This window comes from Leptodactylus fuscus, chromosome 3 (assembly GCF_031893055.1).
Source record: "Leptodactylus fuscus isolate aLepFus1 chromosome 3, aLepFus1.hap2, whole genome shotgun sequence".
NCBI classification, from domain to species: Eukaryota; Metazoa; Chordata; class Amphibia; order Anura; family Leptodactylidae; genus Leptodactylus; species Leptodactylus fuscus.
In genome coordinates, this window is record NC_134267.1 from 74029821 (window position 1) to 74046373 (window position 16553).

General features: G+C 45.0%; 1 protein-coding gene across 1 annotated transcript in view; it reads left to right on the plus strand.

Moving 5' to 3' along the window:
• The window catches only part of KMO (kynurenine 3-monooxygenase), a 525463-nt gene that overhangs the window by 333869 nt on the left and 175041 nt on the right, over window positions 1–16553 (plus strand). Inside the window, exon 10 of the mRNA XM_075269516.1 lies at window positions 14479–14626. Within this exon, the coding sequence (XP_075125617.1) occupies window positions 14479–14626 (148 nt within the window). The remainder of the gene's footprint in view (window positions 1–14478; window positions 14627–16553) is intronic.

The following is a 16553-nucleotide window of genomic DNA, read 5'->3' on the forward strand; positions in this document are numbered from 1 at the left end:
ATTCTGCCACTCAACGCTGGTTAGAGATTAGAGAAGAGTAAAATATTCGATATTTGTTATTCGTTTCGAATAGCCACTCAATATTCGACTATTCGAACGAATATCAAACCCCATTATAGTCTATGGGGAAAAATGCTTTGTTTCAAGGGAACCCACCATTCGACTCAGGAGGGTCACCAAGTCCACTATGACACCCAAGGAAATGATGCCAACACCTCTGCAATGCAACTGGGACAGCAGGGGAAGCATGCCTGGAGGCATCTAGCAAGCCCAAGTCACAGTTTTACCCCACCATCACAACCTATCAACTACACACTTTCCACACTCAAAAAAACCACTATGAAAGTAGAAAAATACCTTCTTTCCTCTCCATTTGGATGGACAGAAATGCAAATTTAAAGCTAAAGAAACATTAACAAGCACCCCTTTAAATCACGTTTTCTACTTCATGGCGCCGCCTTGTGTGGCTGCCTCGATACAGGGCTCCAAGCTGGGAGCAACCTTTATCTTTCCTTTTTCACTGTTTTTCTCTGTATCTTCAAGAATCCTCTAACTAAGCAAACTAGCACTATGAATTAGCAACTATAAATCGAATGGAAAACCATGTGGAGTATTTTGTTCCTTTTGTTTCTATTGTTAAAGCATGGACAATGACTCAAGACCTGTGTGCACATGTGCCTGTTACCATCCCCCCAGGAGCTAAGGACAGCATGGATACCATGTGGCATGGAGGAGAAACCTACATGGAAGTGTGGACTTCTTCTTTTCAAGGAGATGATTTTTGGTGTCTATTGCTGATGTGTGAAGATGCTACAGCTGACTGGTATTTCTATCTATTACTGTGGACACGTGGGACTCTGTTACAACCTGGGAACCCACCATCACCCACCTACCCCATGAGTTTATGGAAGCTTGGCAAGAGAGCAGCACCCTGTCTACCTGGATGGCTTCAGACTTCTCTGGGCAGTAGAACACAGTGGTAAGAACAAAGGAGGAGGAGGGCTTGTGATGAAGGACATTTGGGGCATTTTTTGTGGTTAATGGACAATAGTGCTGATGCAAGATACCGAACTATCGGCTGTGAGCAGGAGATCTCACCACCTACCAAAGGAACTGCCACATGTTATCATGATCGCTGCATATGTCCCCCACCTCTGCAAAAAAAAAACGTTTTTTGCCTGTTATATCTACATGCTGTGACCCCCCCCCTCCTCATGTCCTCCAACCACATTTGGCTCTATTATTAACATCACTTCACACAGAGAACTAAATGATCCTGCAGTGTGTCTGTGTTTCTTTGTTTCTTAGTTGCTATGATTCCTAGCCATGATTCTGCCATGAGCTTGTATGTGTTTCTCTCTTGTTATATACTACTGTACCATCTATGAAACTGTATCACTGAAATTTTCCCATTGTGGGACTATTAAAAGATTATCTTATCTATGACAACCACAGATTGAATAGGCAATGGGAAATCCAAAAGCCCCCACCCTTAACTGTCATTGTTTATGTATGTGTAACGTGGTGAGAACTTAAAAAATTCACTTTTCTGGCCCTTAATGTAAGCCCTTCCAAATTGAGTTAGAGGCCCTTAAGCTGAGCTACCAGAAGACTGAAGCCCTTCAGATGACTTCAGCCTCTTACCTGCAGAGTTTTAGGCCCTTTAACTTAGTTCAGCCTTGCACCAGCAGAGATTTGTTGGTCCTTTCGGCAGTGGCGGATCCAGGCTTTGCGGGGCCCTGGGCAATTGACTTTGGCGGGGCCCTACTTACCAGGGTGTCTGGGCGGTATGGAAACAAGGCTCCTGGCTGTCATGGCAACGTGACGTCGGCCCTGGAGCTTGCTCCAGGCGGCGGCAATCACCGGCAAAATGGCGGCGCCCATGCATAGATTTAGTTTTTGGCCCTTAGAGTGAGTAGAGCCTTTAGGGTGTTCACACGATGTAAAATGGAGCGCAAGCTGGCACGTATACGCGTTTCAGCATTTTGCCCGCTCAAAAAGATCCCATTGATTTCAATGGGAGTTACAAGCATATGCCGCAACTTTGCGGCCGCAAAATTACGGGCGCAAAATAACAGCGTATACGCTCGTACCTCCCATTGAAATCAATGGGATCTTTTTGAGCGCGCAAAATGCTGACACGCGTATACGTGCCAGTTTGCGCTCCATTTTACATCGTGTGAACGCACCCTTAAACAGCAGTATTTTTGGCCCTTGGAGTGAGTAGAGCCTCTAACCAGCAGAGTTTGGGGGAATCAGGGTGGATTGAGACTCTAACCAGCAGAGTTGGGGGGAATTAGGGTGGATTGAGACTCTAACCAGCAGAGTTGGGGGGAATCAGGGTGGATTGAGACTAACCAGCAGAGTTGGGGGTAATCAGGGTGGATTGAGACTAGTAGGAACAGAATTGTGCAACATTGATGGTGGAGGAGTAGTATGAGGAGGAATTGTAGAGGGTGAGTACACACATGAAACTTCATGTCGGAGTGCTTGACACCGGTGGACATGAAAATGATGGGTCTATCCAGTGGCTGTTCATTTTGATCAGCATCAGCCGGTAAGCACTGTCAGGTGACAGCTGGCTGCGCTTATCCATAATTATGCCACTGGCTGCGCTGAAGACCCTTTCCGAAAGCATGCTGGTGGCAGGGCAGGAAAGGACCTCCAATGCGTACAGCACAAGTTCCAGCCATAAATCCAATTTGCAGACCCAATAAGTATAGGGCGCAGAGGGATTGGAGAGGGCAGGGATGGGGTCGGCCAGGTACTCCCACAACATGCGCCTATACTTGTCCCTCTTGGTGACACTAGGTCCCTCAGTGGCGGTAGTTTGGCTAGTGTGTGCCATTAACGTGTCGCAGACCTTGGAGAGTGTGCCCCTGCCAGGTGTGGACCGGATGGCAGTTGTTAGCCTGTTGGAGCAACTCTCTTCTCTGCCACCAACGAGAGTTTATGGAAACATCTCCATCATATTCTGCACCAGTTGCTTGTGGTAGTCACTAATGCGATTGGCCCTCCCCTCTACCGGAATAAAATTAGAAATACTATTTTTATACCGGGGGTCGAGGATTGAAAAAATCCAGTAGTAGTTGCTCTTCAGGATTTTGGCAATGCGTTTGTCAGTTGAAAAGCACTCCAACAGTGTTTGGGCATCAGGACACAGCAACTCATCTGTTACCTCCGGTGATTCAGGACGTGGTGGGACAGAGAGAGGGACAGTGAATGGACCCGAAAACAGCTCCTGGGAGGTGGGAAAGGTGGGATTACTTTGCTGGGAAGATTGGGCATGTTGTGAGGAAGGAGGACCAGACTGTTGGGTAGGAGGAGGAGTTGAGGTAGAGGCTGACTGGCTGGTGGCGAATGTGCTGGAAGCATTATCCACCAGCCATTGTAACACCTCTTCCTGGTGCTCGGCCTGCATAGTCTTGTACCTTGCACCCTACTTAATGTGGCGGTCAAGCCAGGGACTGTGGGGAAGCGCAATGCTTGCTGCCACAGAACAGTAGGCACGGTAGACGCTGTTGGTTGAGCGCAACTGTGCTCCACATCTGCATTTGCACGCCCCGTCCTCAACCCCGTCCTTGTCCCCGTCCCCTTGCGCGAGACTTACGCATTTTTTGATGTATACTAATGCCCATTTTATGTTCTATATATCGAGAAAATCTGGGTTGGACGTATATACTTCCTGGCACCGCACTGAGTGGCTGCCTCGATACAGAGCTCCAAGCTGGGAGCAACCTTTATCTTTCCTTTTCACTCTTTTTGTCTGTATCTTCAAGAATCCTCTAACTAAGCAAACTAGCACTATGAATTAGCAACTATAAATCGAATGGAAGACCCTGTGGAGTTTCTATTGTTAAAGTGTGGACAATGACTCAAGACCTGGAGTTTTCCTGTATGCACATGTGCCTGTTACCATCCCCCCACGAGCTAAGAACCACATGGTCACCATGAGGCAGATAAAGCTGGAGGAGAGACCTGCAGGAAAGTGCGGACTTCTTTCAAGGAGGTGATTTTTGGTGTCTATTGCTGATTTGGGAAGATGCCTACAGCGGACTGGTATTTCTTTTACTGTGGACACATGGGACTCTGTTACAATCTGGGAACATACATTCACCCACCTAACCCATGTGTTTATGGAAGCTTGGCAAGAGAGCAGCACCCTGTCTACCTGGATGGCTTCAGACTTCTCTGGGAAGTAAAACACAGTGGTAAGAACAAAGGAGGAGGAGGGCTTGTGATGAAGGACATTTGGGGCATTTTTTTTTTTTTTTTTTTTGTGGTTAATGGACAATAGTGCTGATGCAAGATACCGAACTATCAGCTGTGAGCATGAAATCTCACTACCTACCAAAGGAACTGCCACATGTTATCATGATAGCTGCATATGTCCCCCACCTCTGCAAAAAACGTTTTTTTGCCTGTTATATCTACATGCTGTGACCCCCCTCCTCATGTCCTCCAACCACATTCGGTTGTATTATTAACATCACTTCACACAGTGAACTAAATGATCCTGCAGTGTGTCTGTGTTTCTTTCTTTTTTAGTTGCTATGATTCCTCGGATTTCTCTATCTGCCATGAGCTTGTATGTGTTTTCTCTCTTGTTATATACTACTGTACCATCTATGAAACTGTATCACTGAAATTTCCCCATTGTGGGACTATTAAAGGATTATCTTATCTTATCTTATAGCAGGCACTAACTGTTCTGTTTCCTGCTAATTTGTTGGGGGTCACCCTTTGAAAAGCTAGGTTGGACGTATATAGCAGGCACTAACTGTTCTGTTTCCAGCTAATATGCTGGGGGTCACCCCTTGAAAAGCTGGGTTGGACGTATATAGCAGGCACTAACTGTTCTGTTTCCTGCTAATTTGTTGGGGGTCACCCCTTGAAAAGCTGGGTTGGATGTAGATAGCAGGCACTAACTGTTCTGTTTTCGGCTAATTTGTTGGAGGTCACCACTTGAAAAGCTGGGTTGGACATATATAGCAGGCACTAACTGTTCTGTATTCCTGTTTTGGGGGACACACCGTCCGTGGAAAGTTCAACTCCTCTCCCTGCAGTGTATAGCTCTGAAAAGAGCTGTTATTTTTCTTCCGTCTTTCCCAGAAAAACTAGAAGCTAATAACTATATAGCCCTCAGCAGATCTCTCTCTCTCCCTATTTCTCACTGCAAATGATATATAGAGTGCGCTGGCTATTCTTTTAAATTAGAGATCACATGTTTTCGGCAGCCAATGGGTTTTTTCCATTTTTTTCAATGCCTCCGTTGTCGTAGTTCCTGTCCCACCTCCCCTGCACAGTTATGGGTACAAAAAAGCGCCAGGGAAGGTAGGAGGGGATACGAATTTTTACTGTATATGCCGCGTGGTATTCGATTGTGAACGAATACCCCGAACGCCATGATATTCGATCGAATACCTATTCCATCGAACGGTGTTCGCTCATCTCTACCTACTCATCAGTAGCTGCTCATGCTTACTGCTGCTGCTTGCTATTCTGGAGAGCTCTGACTGTCTATATCGGCAGGGGCAATCGGCTTGGCTACCTCTGTGAAAGGCTATGAACAGAATGCACCAGTCTTGTGCGATATCACAGAGTACCTTTGTAGAATACTGTAAGAGATTGGAAAAGTTGGAGAGAAGGGGGATAGATGGAAAGGACCTTGCAGTGTTTATGAATGGGATTATGGAATGGGACCTGTTTTAAGTACTATAAGAGGTTAGAGGAGTTTGTATATAGTGTGTTGAAGAGAAGGGAGATGGATGGAGAGGGCAATAGCCTGATGTGATGTGACAGTGCCCCTTACAATGTTTGTGAAAAGGGGGGTGGGATAATGGAACGCAATGTGTGTAAAAGAGGGGACTGAGTAAAGGGGATGTCAGTGTTGTAAGGTGACCAGTAGCTCTACAAGAGAAACATGGAAAATGAAGAAAATGAAATCAATTTACAATATGTGGGTGGAGTTATGTCAAAGGGTTTGCTCGAGATACAGAAATATAGTTGAGAATTCATGGAGAGACAGAGATGTCAGTATTGTAAAGTCATTAGGAGGTATATGTAAGATGAATTGGAAGTGAAGAGGATGGGGAGAAGGTTTGTTGACGATATGAGATAGAAGCAAGAGAGTTAAGTATAACAGATAGATCCTTGGGAAGAAGTGCTGTGTATTGTGAGGAGCACAATACACGTCCCTTCACGGATAAAGGATACAGATATTGGGTGGTCAGACACAATGTTGAAGACATCTTACTGACGGATCAGAAATAAACAAACATGAATATATAACCAAATAAAAAATCATATAAGTGCAGTTATTTCGTATTCCCTATTTAGGCCCATAGGTTCCATTATCTGGAGTCTGTGGATCCAGAAAGCCATTCTTTTTTGAGGAAGTGTATCCTTTTTTTTTTTTTTTTTTTTAAATGTAGATTGTGAGCCCCACATAGAGTTCACAAGTGCTAACCACTGAGCCACCATGTGGCCCCTTTGAGGAAGTGTATCCTGTAAAATAACGGACGTAAAATTACAGACGTAAAAATACAGGCATATTTTACTATAGAACTCAATGGAAACGTCTTTTTACGGCCGTAAAAATAAGCACAAAATAAGCACAAAAAAACGCCTCGCGTTACTCCATGTGAATGGACCCTTAGAGTGAGTAGAGCCTTTAAACAGCAGTGTTTATGGCCCTTGAAGTGAATAGAGCCTTTAAAAAGCAGTGCTTTTGGCCCTTGGCGTGAGTAGAGCCTTGCAACATCAGTGTTTTTGGCCCTTGGAGTGAGTAGAGCCTTGCAACATCAGTGTTTTTGGCCCTTGGAGTGAGTAGAGCCTTTAAAAAGCAGTGCTTTTGGCCCTTGGCATGAGTAGAGCCTTTAAAAAGCAGTGCTTTTGGCCCTTGGAGTGAGTAGAGCCTTTAAAATACAGTGCTTTTGGCCCATGGAGTGAATAGAACCTTTAAAAAGCAGTGTTTTTGGCCCTTGGAGTGAGTAGAGACTCTAACGAGCAGAGTCTGGGGGAAGCAGGGTGGATTCAGACTCTAAACAGCAGAGTTTGGGAGAATCAGGGTGGATTGACACTCTAACCAGCAGAGTTTCGGGGTATCAGGGTGCATTGATACTCTAACCAGCAGAGTTTGGGGGAATCAGGGTGCATTGAGACTCTAACCAGCAGAGTTGGGGGAAATCAGGGTGTTTTGTGCAATGCTGATGGTGGAGGAGTATGAGGAGGAGGAGGAGGAATTGTAGAGGGTGAGCACACACATGCAACTTCATGTAGGGGTGCTTGACACCAGTGGACATGAAAATGATGGTTCTATCCAGTGGCTGTTCATTTTTATGAGCATCAGCCGGTCAGCACTGTCAGCTGACAGCTGGCTGCGCTTATCCATAATTATGCCACTGGCAGTGCTAAAGACCCTTTCTGAAAGCACGCTGGTGGCAGGGCAGGAAAGGACCTCCAATGCGTACAGTGAAAATTCCAGCCACAAATCCAACTTGGAGACCCAATAAGTATAGGCCGCAAAGGGATCGGAGAGGACAAGGCTGGTGTCGGCCAGGTACTCCCGCAACATCTGCCTATACTTATCCCTCCTGGTGACAATAGGCCCCTCAATGGTGGTACTTTGGTGAGTGGGTGCCATTAACGTGTCCCAGACCATGGAGAGTGTGCCCCTGCCGGGTGTGGACAGATGACAGTTTGTCGCCTGTTGGAGGAACTCTCAGGTGTGCCACCATCGACAGTTGATGGAAACATCTCCATCATGTTCTGCACCAGTTGCTTGTGGCAATTACTCATGTGACTGGCCCTCCCCTCTATCGGAATAAAATTACAAACATATTTTTTATACCGGGGGTCGAGGATTGCAAAAATCTAGTAGTCGTTGCTCTCCAGGATTTTAGCAATGCGTTTGTCAGTTGCAAAGCACTCCAACATGTATTCAGCCATGTGTGGCAGAGTGTTACTTGGCATAACTTAGCTGCCCCCACTGGAATGGTCACTCTCCATTTCCTCCTCCTCCATTTCGCCCCAACCGCACTGCAGCAATGGGATGCAATGAACTTCCCCGCTAGCCTCCTGTGTGACATTGAGATCTGCCACTTCGACATCCTCCTCCTCCCGCAAATATACGCTGTGAAGCGGACAGGAGTGTGCCCTGACTATCCTGCTGGGATGTCTCTGCTCCTATGCCCGACTCCTCAGCGTCCAATGCGTTATCCCTGATGGTGATGAGGGATTCTCGCATCACACACAGGAGCGTGATTGTGACACTCATGATTGCGTCATCACAGCTGACCCTCATGGTTGACTCCACAAAGACACGCAAGATCTCGCATAAGTCTTCCATCCATGGCCACTCATGGTGCAGAAACTGCGGGAGCTGACTCTGAGGAACCCTTGGGTTTTGGAGATGGTACTCCATGAAGGGTCTTTGCTGCTCACACACTCTACTCAACGTGTGGTATGTCGAGTTCCACTGTGTGGGGACGTCGCACATCAGCCGGTGTTCTGGCAGATGGAGGCATTGCTGGAGGCTTCAGAGGCTAGCAGCGGCTACTGTGGACTTGCAAAAGTGGGCACACAAGCGCCGCACTTTCACCAGTAGCTCGGCTACATTGGGGTATGTTTTCAAAATCCTGGTAGCACTCCAGAGCTGCTACCAGGTTCCGGCCATTATCACACACGACCATGCCTGGGCCCAGGTGCAGCGGCGAAAACCATGTTGCCGTCTCATCGAGGAGGGCATCCCTCACCTCTGAGGCAGTGTGCTGTCTGTCACCCAAGTTTATGAGCTTCAGCACGGCCTGCTGACGTCTCCCTACGCCAGTGCTGCAGCGTTTCCAGCTGGTAGCTGGGGTCAATGTGATGGCAGAGGAGGTGGAGGAGGAGGGTGGTGGTTCAGAGTCCCTGCCAGGAATGTTGGGCGGAGAAATGAGGTAGACTGCCCCAGATTGTGACCAGGTCCCAGCCTCAACTACATTCACCCAGTGTGCCGTCAGTGAAATGTAGCGTCCCTGTCCGCATGCACTTGTCCACGCATCGGTGGCCAAGTGGACCATTGTGCAAATTGCGTAACTTAGGGCCCGCCGGATGTTGCGTGACACGTGCTGGTGCAAGGCAGGAACGGCACACCAGGAGAAGTAGTGATGGCTAGGGACGGCATAGCTAGGTGCCGCACTTGCCATCAGGTCATGGAAGGCCTGAGTTTCAACAAGCCAGAGCGGCAACATCTCCTGGGCCAGCAGTTTGGAGATGTACGTGGTTAAGGCTTGTGCATGGGGGTAGGTAGCGCTGTATTTTTGCCTGCGCTCAAAAGTCTGGGAGATGGTGGGTTGTTTTGAGGAGACGCATGATGGTGCAGGAGAAGGAGGTAAGGCAGGAGAAGGAGGTAAGGCAGGAAAAGGGGAGGATGAGGGAGAAGTCTCCAAAGTAATGGAGGCAGATGTGGAGGTTTCCTGGCTGCTGGTCTGGACTGCAGCACTAGCACTGGCAACAGTGGGAGAGGCAGTGGCGGCAAGGCCAAAATAAAAGCTGTTTGACAGGTGTATCAGCAACAAGTAACTGCTAGGCATGCCTGCAATTTGGTGTACGGACCCCCCCCCCCAAAAAAAAAAAAAAAAAAAAAAAACATGCTTGACAGTATATAGCAAGAAGTCAATGCTTTGTGTTCCTGCTAATTTGTGGCTACGGACAGCCAAAATAAAAGTTGTTTGACAGGTGTATCAGCAACAAGTAACTACTGGGGATAAACAAAAAACAACTAGCATAAAATATAACTTTTATTTCGTCAGCTAAAATAATGTAGCCAGGGCTAATAAAAACAGACAAATATGTCAAAAGACATGATAAGGGTAACTCCTGATATACTCTTTTGTATGTGTCTCTACAGCTTATTGACACAAGTGAAGTAAGATAATTAAGCACAGGGAATGGTAAACAAAGTTTTCAACAGATGCTAGACGGACACAGTCTTTGAGCCCAAGATAAATAGCCAGCTACTGTCTTGACTCTATAGGATAATTATCCCCCATTCCCCTGCTCTGATATCTAAATTAAAGCCCTCCAATTTTTCCGGCTTATTGACACTAAAGCACATTTGCGTATTTGCCCGCTCTAATACATCCTATGCGCGGCTGTATTCAACGCTATGTGTGCATATCAGATAGGAACTCTAATAAACCTCCGATCCCTATGTACATCCAGCAAGTCCCTGCTTATTTGAATATAAGCTACAGGCGACTAGGTTTTTCATTGATTGTACATGGCTAGATAAATGAATCTCTCGTCTCAATGCGTTTCGAAGCTAAACTTCTCATCAGGAGAGGATATAGTGATCAAAAATAACAAAGATGTGGTTGCGGTTAAAACCGCATTTACCGGTCCCCTGATGGTGGGAACCGGCAAAGAGTGTCAGACCATCTGACACTCTTTGCCGGTTCCCACCATCAGGGGACCGGTAAATGCGGTTTTAACCGCAACCACATCTTTGTTATTTTTGATCACTATATCCTCTCCTGATGAGAAGTTTAGCTTCGAAACGCGTTGAGACGAGAGATTCATTTATCTAACCATGTACAATCAATGAAAAACCTAGTCGCCTGTAGCTTATATTCAAATAAGCAGGGACTTGCTGGATGTACATAGGGATTGGAGGTTTATTAGAGTTCCTATCTGATATGCACACATAGCATTGAATACAGCCGCGCATAGGATGTATTAGAGCGGGCAAATACGCAAATGTGCTTTAGTGTCAATAAGCCGGAAAAATTGGAGGGCTTTAATTTAGATATCAGAGCAGGGGAATGGGGGATAATTATCCTATAGAGTCAAGACAGTAGCTGGCTATTTATCTTGGGCTCAAAGACTGTGTCCGTCTAGCATCTGTTGAAAACTTTGTTTACCATTCCCGGTGCTTAATTATCTTACTTCACTTGTGTCAATAAGCTGTAGAGACACATACAAAAGAGTATATCAGGAGTTACCCTTATCATGTCTTTTGACATATTTGTCTGTTTTTATTAGCCCTGGCTACATTATTTTAGCTGACGAAATAAAAGTTATATTTTATGCTAGTTGTTTTTTGTTTGTCAAAGTGTAGCATATTTGTGCCCATGTAAGAATTCGATTTTAACTACTGGGGATGCCTGCAATTTGGTATATGGACACCCCCCAAAAAAAGATGTTTGACAGTATATAGCAAGAAGTCAATGCTTTGTGTTCCTGCTAATTTGTGGCTGGGACAGCCAAAATAAAAGCTGTTTGACAGGTGTATCCGCAACAAGTAACTAATACTGTGTGGGAGGGGCACTGCAGGGCATATAATACTGTGGGGGGCATTGCTGGGCATATGATACTGTGTATGGGGGCACTTTGTGTTTTTTTTGGCAAAAATGTAACTACAACTCTTAGTAGGTCTTTAGATTCTGGAGCTGCCTGGAGTTGTAGTTCTCAGAGAGTCAGGCCTGTAAGTAACTAACTATGGACCTGTCCGAGAACAGGAACTGAGGTGGGACTTGTGCTTAATTTTCCAACCCTCCAGTGTAAAGCCTTCTTTACTTCCCCCCCTCCCCCCATACAGAAGGGGCCTCTGTATGGGATTGACTAGAGAAGGTGCCACTTTATAGAGGACTAGCATCTGCCCGCGACTTGCTCCGTGGGTTGGCGGTGGCGCTGAGCCGCGGTGAGGCAACCCTTCTCCCGTGCTCCCCATGAGCTGAAGAGAACTTTTGACGGGCGCGGTGGCGATTTGGGGTGAGTGACCCACATTTAGAGTAGCCTGGCCTTTCTTCCTAGCCAATATGTGTGTGTGTAAAATTTAAAAAAAAATCCATTCAGCTGTTTGGCTGTGATTGAGGAACAAACACCCAAATCCACAAACATCCAAACACACAAACTTTCACCTTTATAATATTAGTAGGATATCAGTGAAGAGACCTCTGCATGGTCACCAAGTAAAGGGGCCAATGTATACCTTCCCATACAACAGTGTTAGCTCATTACTTACCTGTCTGCTCCCTGGTCCCACTCTGTCTCTTTGTGCTGGGCATACTGTTGTGACGTCATATGCACCTGGACAGGAAGGGGCAGGAGGGGATAGGAGTAGACAGGTAAGTGCCAATATATCCTACTTATTCCAAACAGCTTGTAGGCCAGGTTGAAAGTCGATTGAACGGGAAACCTGTGGCTTTCTGCTCTACCAGGAGCAGAACCTGGTCGCACCACCATTTCTCCCTGATTCTGCAATCAGACTGTATTTTTTACATTCAGATCAGCAGACCTGGCTGCGTCCATCACTGACCAATCTCTCCTCCTGCGTCTGGCTTCCTTTGCTTCCCTTTTATTCTTCAGTGGGCCCTGTGCATCACACATTATGTTGCGACGCGATGAAAAAAAAAAAAGGGCAGTGCAATGGGTTCGTGGAGGAGGACATAGGCAGACCAAGCGATGAGAGAGAGCTAAACAATCTTGAAGTCTTCTTTCTTTCTTTTCTTCCTTAGCTGCTATTGATTCCTAGCACAGTATTTTTTTTCTCAACTTATGCGTGTCTCCTTCTGTAATATATCACTGTTTATTATCCTGGATTAGGGGATAATTACACTCCTGTGGGACTGTACACCTTCGCAGACGTATGGAGTCTTGCAAAGCCTTTTTCACTCCCTTGGGGATTATGGGAAAAATATGCAAATCTGTTTTCCAAGATGCTGCCCTCTAGTGGTACTTCCCTTAAACATCATGCACAACTTTTTTTTAAACAAGTCTTTATGCTATGATGCGAGGTTTAGCCAAGCCACTAGAGGGCAGCAACCAGAGGCACTGTTTTCCTATTTACATCTTGGAAAACAGATTTGTTTATTATCCTGTATCTGTGTTATATCTGCTGTAACACGAAATTTCCCCAAGGTGGTACTATTAAAAGGTTATCTCTCTCTCTCCCTGAGGAAGCCACATGGACATCATTGAGTATAATGGGGTTCATGTAATTTCCGCTCGGATTTCGCACAAATCATGCAGAGAGAAAAGTGTTGCTTGCAGGACTTTTCTCTCTGCATGAATGATGTGGAAACCACACAGACCCCATTATAGTCTATAGGGTCTGCTGGTTTCTCAGGTAGTCCCTTTTTAATGCCCAAACGCAGATGTGAATAGTGCCTTAGTCACTTAACATGGCTCCTTTCAGAGCTGTGTTAGGAAGTTTTGTGTTTTCCTCAATGAGGTGGTATGTGAGTGAGCTAAATCTGTTGTTTTATGCAGTTTCTATATCTCTAATCAAAGTAATTAAGAGTTACAGAAACAGCATAGGATGTCAGGAGTTATGCAAATAGTGTAGATTTGCTGTGCTACTTTGTTTCCATAACACCTATTTAACACCTATTTACCTCTAATGCAATAGTGTAGAGGAGTGTTTTTTGGCTGTCCTATAACTCCCAAATACCTTGTGGAGACAGCGCTATTCTAATCTCAGACATGAAACACTGAGAAGGAAATAACCTATTAAATTGAAACCACTAAACTTTGGAAATATGTTGTCTAAAAGCAGTGGCGTAATTAGGAATGGCAGGGCCCCGTGGCAAACTTTTGACATGGGGCTCCCCCCTCCCCCTGACCAACACCGAAGACCTTGACCAACCGACCCCCCACCGCATTCCTGCATGCTCTATTATGCCCCATAGTGGCCCCTGCGCACAGTATTATGTCCCATAGTGGCCCCTGTACACAGTATAATGTCCAATAGTGGCCCCTGCACACAGTATTATGCCCCATTGTGGCCCCGGCACACAATATTATGCACCATAATGAACACCTATGAACAATTATTATACTCTGGGGTCTTTTCAGACCCCAGAGTATAATAATCGGAGACCCGGGGAGGATACAAACATAAAATAAAACACTAGTAATTACCTATCTCCCGCTCCGATGAAGTCTTCGGTGGTGTCGGCCTTCTTTAATGACGTACTCACGTCACATGACCCGGGACGCAGGCCCGGGTCATGTGTCATCAGGGATGTCACACAACTAGGCCCGGAGCCTTCCCGGAGCGTGGAAAGGTAAGTAACACGTTTATTATGTTCCATTACCTTTCCGGGGCCTCCGATTATTATACTCGGGGGGTCTGAAAAGACCCCCAAGTATAATGATAGTGCTTGTGGGCCTGCGGTGTCACTTACCGATCCCGACCCCTGCCAGGATCGGTAAGTAAATAAATATTAAAAAATGAAAAAAAAAAAAAACAAACAAAAAAAAACGCAGGGGTAGCGGCTGTCGCCGGGACCCTAATGTCCCGGGCCCTGTGGCAGCTGCTACCCCTGCTACCCCGGTAGTTACGCCACTGTCTAAAAGGTTATTTAGTTTTTGTCAGTACTTCTAGAAATGTTTTTTCTTTTGTTTAGTTGTATGTCAAAAGCAGTATGTAGTCATAGTTCTAAATATTGCTATTGTTATTAACTAATGTTATTTTTCCCATCTTTTCATAAGGGACAATTTGATGAAAGATTTTTTCCTGCTGCCACCACAAGCCTTGATCTCTGTTAAATGTTCAACATTTTGCTTGGACAGTAAATGTGTTCTAATGGGTGACGCAGCCCATGCTGTTGTACCTTTCTATGGACAAGGAATGAATGCAGTAAGTTATAGTTATATAACAAACTAATACATTAAGTAGAATATTAATTTCATAATTTCATTTTGCAGATAAGTAATGTAGAATATGCTCATAAAGATTCCTAATATTTTATTGAAAATTTTAATTCATGTTTAACCCTTAAAGTATACAGTCAGTTGTGGCCTTAAAGGGGTTGTCAGGGATTTTTTGAAATCCCCACATCAATCTAAACCCCCTCCTACTTTCTAAATAACATTATTAATAAAAATGTATACTTACCCATATGTGATGTGTCATGTGACCTCCCCAGGGACATTTTCTGATTATTCTGTACTGACAGGGTGTGTGCTCTTCTCCAAGCAGTGCGTGTGTACTGCTGCGGTAAATCACCTCTACTGCATGTCCACGCATGTCCAGTAGAGGTGACTCACCACTGGAGAAGAAGAACGCGCACTGAGACAGTACAGGAGGAGCAAGGGCCGTCTCACAGGAATAAGTGTGAAGGGTAAGTATGCAATATGGGTTGGGGGTTGGGCTGAGAGACAGAGAGACAGTGAGGGGGTGTATGGGAGGGGAGTGAGGAAGGAGAGGGGAGAGAGGTGATAGGGGTTATTATGGAATAACGAATAGTGTAAACAAAAGCAAGCCCACCAGGGGCCCCAGAGACACCCAGAAATCACTCAAAACATGCTAAAAATTATATGGTTAAATGTATTAACCCATTAATACCACTAATAGACACTTGTTAAAAACATATTTTGCATGGAAAACTCCTTTAAAACTCTACAATTTATTTTCCATTTTTCTTATTGGCAAAATTCTAAATTTATTTTTATTTCTCATTGCCACCTTTTTGGCATGTCTAACTTATCCTATCCTACTAATATTATAAATGTGAAAGTTTGCATGTTTGTACATTTGGATGTTTGTGTCTTTGGATGTTTGTTCCTCAATCACGTAAAAATGGATGAACAGATTTGAATGAAATTTGGCACAGAGATAGATTGTAACCTCGATTAACATATAGGATACTTTTTATCCCGGTAAATGACATGGCTTCATCACTGTTATGAATTTTTGTTCACATACGATATTACACTGCTCTAATCTCACCTTCTGAGAAAGCCAAGGCTCTTATTTCTCTATGTAAACACACACTAACCCTCAGTGAGTATACACATTTGCATATTATCTGATCTGCTCCACTGCAGACTAAGTGATATGGGAAAACATCTTTAATCCAAATTGACAGTTCAACATGTCTGGAAAAAGAGAATCTAATTTGTCGCAAACAACGACAACTATGAAGGAAGCCAGAAGTCAACAGAGTTCTCCTCAAGCGCTGCTGAAGAGGATCATCAATGCTAACAACACATGCATTATATGGCGTCCCGGCGAGCTGCCGGAACAATCACAGGCACAGCGCGAGGAATGCTTAACAGCTGCACAAGCGCTGGAGCAGACAGATCATCAACACCAACAACACAGTCATTATATGACTGTGTTGTTGGTGTGACATCAAGGGGTCCCCATGATAGAGTATGTTGCAGAGTTCCAAAATAAATATCAGGCCTGGAGAAGTCGCACACATACACAGCTGATGGTGTATCAAGTGAGTTCTAATTTAATGATGCGAAAAAGGTAGTTTAAATACAATACAGCCTGAGATGTAGGGTGTATGTATCCCCAAAGTATTTGGGGAATTAACACTGACAACCTGGGTGAATATTGCAAGAGCCTGAGATGTAGGGTGTATGTATCCCCAAATAATTTGGGGATTTAACACTGACAACCTAGGTGAATATGCCAATACCCAGAAATTTTACATGTATGTATCCCCAAATAATTTGGGGATTTAACACTGACAACCCAGGTGAATATGCCAATACCCAGAAATTTTACATGTATGTATCCCCAAATAATTTGGGGAATGAACACTGACAACCTG